This window comes from Physcomitrium patens, chromosome 19, assembly GCF_059467195.1.
Source record: "Physcomitrium patens ecotype Gransden chromosome 19, ASM5946719v1, whole genome shotgun sequence".
Lineage (NCBI taxonomy): Eukaryota > Viridiplantae > Streptophyta > Bryopsida > Funariales > Funariaceae > Physcomitrium > Physcomitrium patens.
The window spans coordinates 4,173,883-4,183,791 of NC_143428.1; the positions used below are offsets into that span (position 1 = coordinate 4,173,883).

The window sequence follows — 9,909 nt, forward strand, 5'->3', positions numbered from 1 at the left end:
AATAATTTTATATAAGTTAATTTGAAGTAATAAAGAATAATCTTTTTAGAAAAGAGTTTTTTGATATAAAGTGTATAATTACTATGTTTTCAACACAAACTTCAATTTATTTTAAAGTTTGTGTAATTAATTGTTTTATCACTTTACTCGGAGTATGGATCACACTGGTGTAATTCTTCACTTAAACCATGAGTAATAATCATATGGTAATTTTTTTATTTGTGTTTTTACATCAAAGTGTATTTGTTTCGGATAATTTGTCAAATAGTTATAATTTAAAAGGATTACAACTAGTAAAATATATATATATATATATATATATATATATATTGATTATTTATAATTTGAAATCAAGATGTAAGTTTAAAAATGATTTTATTACACACACACACACACACACACATATATATATATATATATATATATATATAAATTTATTAATAATATAATTTTTTCTAAAAATAAAAAATCATTGATAATTTATTCATTAAATAATTATTAATGAAATTGAAGGTTTTTACTTGATATTGAAAATAAACTTATGTTAGTTTACTAAATGTTTAAATGTAATTAGATTATGTTCTTTGGTTTCCAAATTAAATTATTTTAAGAATCATATTATTATTTTTTCAAAAAATAACATTTTTAATAATGATAAAGTCTATTGTTAAAAACAATATAATCATAAATGCAAATATTATAAATCATATAAATTTTGTCATAATCATAACATGTTGTAGAAACCTCAAGAAACAAATTTCGTAAAACAAAGTTTTCTTGTAGTGATTTAAAAACCATCCTTTAAAGTCCAATTAATTCTCAGAGCGAAAAAAAAAAATTATTATAACGAGAAGAATATTTTGGTCACAGGAGGCTTGCCAAGTAAGCTGGAGTACACAGCCAAAAGGCTGAAGCTTTATTCCAGCCCGGTCACAGGACCACACCCATGAAGAACATTTCGTATTCTCATTTTAAAGTGACACTTTGGCGCCAAAATCCTTCATCGTCCACGTAAGCAAATATTCTGCACACGTGGAAAGGTCGTTCACATGCGCGTTGTCAACACACAAGGGAGCCGGAGTCTGTTCTTATTGAGCTGACGTCGTACATCCTCCAACGACGAAATCATCCAACGAGGATCTAACGGATGAATGATATGTGATGCTGGTCGTTGTGAACTTGTGCATGTTGCTGTGCTTGTGATGGGGTGTGGCGGGAGTGGAGGCGAGATATAGGAATTTTGAGAGTCGCCGGCTATGGCGGATTCATTCGTGCTTTGACCTTGCAAACATTCGAGAAATTTTGTGAGCAATAAATTTCAAGTAGTTCGAACTGAAAAGTTCAAGCGGCTGATGAAGGTGAGCAGGGAGTCGACGTTTCGCTTTGAAGCCAGTTTTGATTCACCAGATGGTAAGCTTTTAGAGCCTTTACTTAGATTTTCCGCTTCGTCGGCAGTCTCTGAATTACTGACTGTAACAATGCAAGTGCATGTGCGAAAATTAAATTCACATCTCCCGAGAACTATTCGTTCACCTTAGAAAAATCCGGTTAGATTTGTGTGTAAGCTTCCATTTTCGCATTACGATGGGAATGTTTGTTTGGTTTTTTGAAACGATGTTGTCTGATGATCTACATTCACCTAATCCTCTCGTTTGATTGGTATCTTGTCTCCTCGAACAGCACAATTGGAAATAAAGAATGTCTTAGCATTCGATGCTCCCATTGGGCTGCTCACGCTAACCTGTGCGCATCATGTGATGAAGGTGATTGTAGGTGATTGCACCGTCCACTGTGCAATCCCCTATTATCATTTCGTCATATTTATTATTGGACAAATATTGTGACGAAGATCAAGATGGCTTGAAGAAGTAACGCTGCGGTCTACTGTAGCTTGAAGTGGAAACATTGAAATTGCAACTTAATATTATTGTGCACCTATATCTTTGAGGTGCGGTATATCAGTCAACTCCATCTTGATCCAACAGACATTCGTATATTGCATGTTTTAGGATTTTTTTCCCATTCATAGATAAGTTTTGATATCCCTCTAGAAATGCCTTGATCCAAAGGAACTTCGAAGAGCTGTCTTCTCCAATAAAAGGTATTCTTGCGCGAATAGTAACACTAAGATGTATACTTACAGGCTATTTATATTAGATGCGCTCTGATCATTGAACTTGGATCACTTGTTTTTTCAAATTGTTTAGTTGCTCATCATCTCAGGCACATCATTTCGTAATTCTAAGGAGAGAATTGTATCTTCCGTAAATGTCTTAAAGGCTACGGCCAAGCCGTTGGCGGACGACAATGACGAAATTAATTAGCCACCAAGGAAACCAGCCTAACTTTTAGGGATGAGCAAGTTGCGGACACCAACCTCGTTCAATCTGAAAACAACTAATTACTCTGAGCTTCTTTCAGCGCCAACTCTCGCAAGTCACTAGCGAAATTTTTTGCGAGTGATCTATGATTGGATTTTAATAGGGCTCTGTGGATACATTGAGATCGCCGATGATCTTTCTAGCTGTTTACTTTCCAAGCGCAGCTATACAACCAACTGTCTGGGGTCCGTCAACATCACAGCTTGCCCATCTATCTTGAAGCAACTGTTGTTTTCAAAGCATCAATAATCAACATTTCACTGACTGCTTTGAGATGGCGCTGTCGATAAAGCTGAGGAGCTTTACGAACGATGGATGGTACGCTTCCTTACTGTAAGATAGACTCCTCAGCAATTCAACCTTTTTTACGTCTCGATCGAGGTTCATTGGTGAAATTCTACGACGCAATTACTCTAGGTGAAGCATTTACGTTCACCTGCACACCATATGCCGCGTAGCCCCTCTTTTCATGATGCTTTCATTTTATTTTGAGTTCCTGACACTCACTGTTACTTATATTAATCATCCAGAGAATGCAGACAAATAAAGTGACCTGGTAAGGATGGACTCACGTCCAATGGCGGCGCTGAATATAGAGGAATAAAGCGGACTTTTATGAGGACCGTTTTTTCGTCATTGAAGTAAACTCATACCCAAAATATGCGGCTAATATACTATTCCTTGAGGAGCATGTCTCAAAATCTTAATTTGCATATCTGGTGTCGTGCTGGTCGATGCATTGTTGCGTAGTGCTTCAACCAATAGCGCGACAGCTAAATCATATCTGTGGAGTCGAGAGTGCTCGGAACTCCAGTGTTGTAGTTCATATTACCTGGTTCTTATTTTCACTTGTGTTTTTGATGGCCCTCAAAGATATCCTTTTATTGTGATTATACAGAAAAAATGGGCCATGTCAGCAACAAATTTTGGCCGAGTGCATCACAGGGTTGGAGGCACGATCTGAAGCTTATGTAGCAATCTCTTAATTATCTCTTCCAACCAGCTGAACTCGATGATATTTTTACCCTAGGTGGTATGCATACCAATCAATTATGCACAGCATCTTTCTACATTCCCAGCTTTTCAGAGAAGATTGATGGTGGAACGACGAATACATGCGTACATCGTAAGCTGTGGCCACTTCTTTTGGCTTTCTGCTGCAGTAAACCAACCCCTTACAGTTGGTTTGGTTTGGTGTGAGATTTCACTTTTGACAAGACAATGAATTTTTAGAATTATCAGGTTGATGCATGTATTGGCAACTACTGTAACCTGCTGGGTGAAATCTGTTTGTAAGAGCCCAGTTGCAAATATCCTTGCACCAGCACATCAGAAGAGACCAACTGATCAATTGCGTTAACCATTTGACAGAAGGTGGTATCTTCCCAGTGTTCACGAAGTTACGATTAGCAATCTTTACTTCAAATGCCATTCCAGTCGATGGATTGTGGAAAAGAAGATACTGGCTTTGACTGGCTGAAAATCTGACTGATGACCAACATCGTTCTAGTACCTGGATGTTTGAGGTGGAAAATAATTGTGTAGGTAAGCATCTCGAATCTGGAGTAAGTAGCATCAGTACTTTTCATTGACAAGTCTTTCGTCCTTAATCGATAAGCAAGTTTGTAATTGGAACGACCACCCTGTTAAAGATTTACAAAGATACAATCATCCTGGGGTATCTGTACCTGACCATCCTTAGTGCTTGTAATTTTTTTACTCTTCAAATTACAGGGAAGAATAATAGATGGATGCGATGGAGAATGGATGATCTCGCCCACATGCTCGAGAATGCTAGTGTATGATCAGGACACAGCTAACATGTTGAGATCCGATCAGCTCTAAAACTTGATTAGGGGATAAACTTCGCCTACAAGCATCCAAAAATTCCAAATGATACGAAATTGACTGTGCAAGTGATACGGAAGCCATTATGATTTAGCGAATGGATACCTATATCCTGGTCCAGGTCAGAAGAGGTGGTTCTTCTGGAAACCCACCTAGGCTACAAGCTTCACAATACACTGGATTGGGAAAAAGCATAAACCGCCCACCGTCTCCACACATGCCTGTCCTTGGTTTAAGATGGTCTATCTTACTATCATTATTGGCTCAGACAACAGTAGACTTGCGCATTGAGAGCCAGTAGGAACTTTTTCAGTTTGAAACTATATTAGGGACAATTGGGCTACACCTCGTCGAGCAGGACATGGCACATCTGAGCGCCGGGTACGTCGTGGCCATGTAAGTAGTACACTATTGTTCAAAGTCTCCCCACCATATCAGTTTGTACAACTATATGATACAGAAAGGACACACTACGAGTTGAATAGGACTGAGGTCTGACAATTGCCTCAATAAATTATGAGATTCAGTAAATCGTAAAAAATTCCATGAAGAATTTTGTTTCTTTTGTTTTTGTGGTGTAAGCATGTGTACTAATGGAACAACTGGAAATATTCAGACCCCAGCTACTATCCGGTTCGAACAATTGGTTCAGCGACTAGTTCACCGACCATAGCGCGTATTCAATTCCGGAACTGGGTTACTTATGCTCGACATACTGTTCACATTTGACTGGTGAGAACCTCCACTGATTTTTACCTTGTGGAAAACCCTAGAAACTTTTGTTTTCTTTTTATCAACCAAGTGGACTTTAATTAACTTGAACTCAACATTCCAAACTAAATTTGATTTGCTTGTTAAAGGAATTTATTCACCGAAAATCAGATACAGATTTTTAAATTTGTTTCTATGATGAAGGGATTGACATCTGTTAAACCAAAATCCACCAGTTCAGCGTAAGCAGTAGCATCTGGTGGCCATCAGAGTTTCGTCTTTAAACATCTGAGAATTCGAACGATAATTTCTGGAGCTTTTATACTGGAATCTCCGGGCAGCTAGCTTCGCCCTAAACAATTCGATTTTCCTCAATACAACTGAAATTTGAATTGCGGAATGCCCTTCTTCACACAGGTATGGTACAAAAGTTACTATGCGATGGGTGGCCACATCATTAGCATTCTGCTGCTGTGCTTCACGAGAGTTAATTTGCTGAAAAACATTCGCAGGTCGAGCTGGCGGAGTACTGGAGGAAGTGAATGCACGCTCACTGTAACGCACATGATGATCAACAAGATTTAATAAGCCTCTGGCAGCGGAAGAGGCAAAATCAATACTTGGAACTCATTCAATCACGGCTTCGATGCCCTGATGGAACCCAGTTAAATGCTTCTTCTAACAGGCTCACGGATCACACATTCTCCACTAAGCTGCCAGCCAAGGTGAATCCAGTCACAGCCCCTAATGAATGTCATTTGCTGCTTTTAACAAAAACTGATCGCTGAAGTCCATGCGCTCACCACTCTCCCCCTGCCCTTTCTCGAGTTGATTTTGTCACGGACTGAGACAATGCATTTAATGCACAGAGAAGCTATTTAGAATGTGCCCTTCAGTAATTCATATGCCGAGGCGACACAAATTCATCCTTGCGAAACAACACATTTGGTTTGGAAAGCTTCGGGGACACTATATCTTTCACGACGTCATGGATGGCTTGGCACAGCCGACTACCAGCGAGAGATGCGAAAGGCACTGACAGACACAGTGACTGGAAAATTGCCATAAAGGTTAGTGTCGATGACGGCCTGCTGCATAGAGAGATCAATTACGAGAGCTTTTTTATTATATATATAAACAAATTAGGCATAATCAGGCGTCACATACCTTCACAATTATTGAATATGAGACGTCTTTATACAGTAGCGGCAATGGTGATCGGCATGTAACAGCTGCCAGCGTGCCCACAGTGCTACGATGACTAACTGTGGATTGAAATTTAATGGCTGTGAATCGAGTCGCTTGATTCGCATCCTTGGTAATGATCTACAATGCCTACATTTCATCATCCCCACTGTCTGTTTGGTTGTCCTTTTCTTTCCTTTTTTTTTTCTTTTTTTTTTTCTTTTTTTTTTCACTTTTGGGGGTTACTTATAGTTTATTATACTACAGTTGTGCCAGTCCTGAATGGACCTCTCCCACTTTCCCTCTCTATCTCTCTCTCACTCAACATCATGAGGTGTTCTCATCCCGACTCCCACATGATCACTATAAGCTTGCTTTGATAGAAGCATACTAAGGTTCTATACCAGTGATTCGTTCTTTCTATGGATTCCAGGGTCAAATAGCTATGCGAAATACCACAGGTGTTCAGGAACAAATTAGCTCTGGAATAATTTCACTCAAATGTGCAAATTATCTAGATTTTGTTCTTGTGAGTAAAGAACAGGGTCCTACAGTTAAGTTAACGCAACTGCGCTTCGATGAATCTCCAGTGCCGACCTGATATGTTCCAGCGCTTCCAAAGCTTTCTATGTAATTCAATGTCGGAGATAAATCACTTTCCAGTGACCAATTTGCTTCCTCGGCTTGTCTCGCGTCATGACGGTATCATCAATCCCTATGACGGTGCAGAGAAATTTAGTCTTGAGGCAGCTTTGTCAAGGCAGCCAGCAGAGTCATATGCTGCGGAAGGAGCTTGTCCTCGATCACGACTAAAATTTCAAATTTCTATCAGTCACCTGAGATGCCTGGCCCACCCAGCGCACAGACAACAATGGAAAACACTCATCGCACAATGTGTATCAACTGCATAGCCGCTTGAATCACTCGCATGCTTTCGTGTGTCGTTCGAAATCTGCGGCCTCCGGGGACATGACGATCCCTCAGCAATAGGATTCCTCATTCAATCACCTAAGGAGCTCATGGTTTCACTGCATCGGATCAAATTCATGGTGGAACTACGTAAACATTCAATATTATCTGCTTCAAGTGGGACAGTGGACACACGGAATTTCAGCCTTCACGCGAGGGGAAAAATAATAATAATCATGATTGTTCCATCGGATTTTTCACTTCAACGCGCGTCCTGGGGTCTTCGCCTTGGAAGTTGCTCTCTCCAGTTAGTTGTGCAGCGGATTGGGACCCGTGGGAACCAAGCGCTTCGACATCCCCCAAAGGCTGCGGTCTCGTTGCCTCTGCCCAGGCGGCGACTCAGCCTCCACGTCCCAAATCGGGTCCACAGCATCATCACCAGCTTTTGAATTGGGCGGCAGGGCATTCCGCCGCGCATGAAATGCAACACCCTTCTTCCCACCACCTTCCATTCCCACAACCGAGTCCACATTCGCGGAGTAGAGGGATTCAGCCTCCGCAATTCCTCTGTCGCCCACATTGAGCAACCGCGTCGACTCAACACGCATTGTCATGCCGAGCACCATCGTCAACACCAACAACACGACGACGACCATTCCTACCACGGGCCCCTTCATCATCGCAGGCCACAAATCTCCGCTGAACTCCAACCCACAAAACGCTCAACTCAAAATCTCCAATCGCACCAGCCACCCTCCGCCCTCAATCTAGCACTAAAGCTTAACCCCACTACACTCGCCAGTTGAACCACGAAGAATGACGCAAAAATATGTAATTCCACACCTTATGACACCTGGACAATCGTCACAAACAACGTCGGGCCGGCAGGGTGTACAATCCCTGACAGATCTAATCAAGGACTGCAGTGCATAGACAAGTCCACATAATTACTAACAACCTGATGCCAGGAATTCGTATAGGACGCTCCCATAACTGGCTCCGTCTGAAAGGCGCAACTCCACCTCTCCATCAATGGCCTCACGCACCCCCCCCCCCTCCCCCCCCCCGCTCTGTAGGTCGCCGATGCTGCTAGTGCTCGCGTCCCTCATCCGATTCACGGCCAGGGCGGCGATTCCATATTTCTCTGCTGCTGCTGGCTGCGATGGGTGCGTCGTCGCCTCATTGCCCATCACCGTTGCGCCTTCACCCTCCTCATGAATGCGGGTCTCGCGACCTCGCTGCGCTGCGATCTCGTGCGCGACGCAGACAGAGAGGGAGCGAGAGAGGGAGAGCTCCATGCCGGGGCGTATACCGGGCTGCTTGGTGGCGTGCCCTCCGCCCTGTATATTGCCATCGGTTTAGCTTTATCGGCCTGGCTCTTGTCTATACGATGGAGTTGTATTCCTTCTCCATTATTGTTGACCTCGCAATTATTGGATATCTCTTGCAATTCTATAAAATAGCTCCCATTCTAAGAAAGCATACATATCTTATTGTTGACCTTCTATCATTTGTATTTCCAATCCAATCCGCATCATAATAACAACGCAAAGTAATATTATCACCTCCAAGGCACAATTTGAAATGCAAAGAACCTTTTAAGTACCTCATAATCTTTTTGATAGTTTTTCAATGGATTGATTCAACCTTTGACATGTGTTGGCTCATAATACTTATTGCATATGCAAGATCCACCCTTGTACCAACTATTGCACATATAAGTGAGTCCAATGTTGCTTTATATGAAAAACCTTGCATTTGACCTTCAACTTTAGAAAACTTTTTATTTGTGAGCTTCATCAATTTTAAATTGGCTTCCAAAGGTGTATCTATAGGCCTACACTCCTCCATGTTGACTTGTTTCAATACCCCTTTAATGTACTTGCTTTGGCTCATTATATTTGTCTTCTTAGCATAATCTCTTACAAACTCCATTTTTATCAAGAACAAGAACTCGATGAAAGCAAATAAACAAGTGAGACTCTCTCAAAGAAATAGAAATATAAAAATATGTATATTAAAAGAAAAATTAGAATGGTTATTGCCCAAAGATAAAGAAACTACAGACTCTTGAAACTAGACTAGAAACAAGAAAGGAGTGTACCAATGAATCTAACTTGTGATCTTAGCGTTGGCTAACTTTGGAGTTGAAGTTCAATCACAAGTTGTACTTGATTGATAAATCCTTGAAATTTGAATCTTGTATTATCAATCTTCTTCGATTAGGCAACTCTAGGTTCTCTAATACTAGAAGGATGTTCTACTATAGGAGAAGAAATGTGATTTGGTGTAGATATTGAAGCGATTTCAATCATATTTATATCTTCACTTTCTGCTATTTTTGTTATTTTTGGTGGTGATAAATTGAGTTGATGCATTGTAAATATCTATTCTTTCAATTGCTCTTGCATTTGTGCTATTATATTCTTCATTTCAAAAAGTTTTGCTATGATAATATTAATTAAAAAAAAATCTAATATCATTCAAGGTAAATAAAAGAGAGGTCTTTAGAACAAAGAAAATACTAAAAATAATATTAGTTTAGAAGAAGATAATGTGCAACTTCTAATATGCTTATGTCTTATCAAGAAAAAGAAATAATTCACTCTTAATCAAGAAAAGATAAAGCTCTAATATTATAACTGTACTCTTATCAATTTGTTTATAACAAGAATTTGATAAAAACAAATAATTAAGTAAGACTCTCTCAAAAAAATAAAAATAAAGAAGTATACATATTAAAAGAAAAATTGGAATAGCTATTGCCAAAAGACAAAGAAACTAGAGACTCTTGTCAATTCCTTTCTTATTTTTAGTCTAGTTTCAAGAGTCTCTAATTTCTTTGTCTTTTAGCAATAGTCATTCTAGTTTTCCT

At 39.9% G+C, this 9,909-nt stretch overlaps 1 protein-coding gene and 1 long non-coding RNA gene across 4 annotated transcripts; one reads left to right on the top strand and one right to left on the bottom strand.

The window, feature by feature from the left end:
• Positions 1–1,191: 1,191 nt before the first annotated feature.
• Positions 1,192–6,112, top strand: LOC149987349 (uncharacterized). 3 transcript variants are annotated; one of them, XR_016498684.1, is made up of 11 exons: positions 1,192–1,410; positions 1,681–1,948; positions 2,224–2,699; positions 2,912–3,022; positions 3,280–3,507; positions 3,753–3,926; positions 4,116–4,625; positions 4,846–4,961; positions 5,177–5,357; positions 5,453–5,665; positions 5,810–6,112. It is a non-coding gene; the product is annotated as an uncharacterized LOC149987349 (long non-coding RNA). The 3 variants fall into 3 exon arrangements; XR_016498683.1 differs by having other exon boundaries at positions 5,177–5,665; XR_016498685.1 differs by lacking the exon at positions 5,177–5,357.
• On the bottom strand, positions 5,058–8,055 carry LOC141044483 (uncharacterized). Its single transcript, XM_090244802.1, has 2 exons — positions 6,108–8,055; positions 5,058–5,784 (listed from the first exon to the last, which is right to left on the bottom strand). Exon 1 carries the CDS (start codon positions 7,712–7,714, stop codon positions 7,343–7,345), a length of 372 nt encoding a protein of 123 aa, XP_090100928.1. The 5' UTR covers positions 7,715–8,055; the 3' UTR covers positions 5,058–5,784; positions 6,108–7,342.
• Between the last annotated feature and the right edge of the window lie 1,854 nt (positions 8,056–9,909).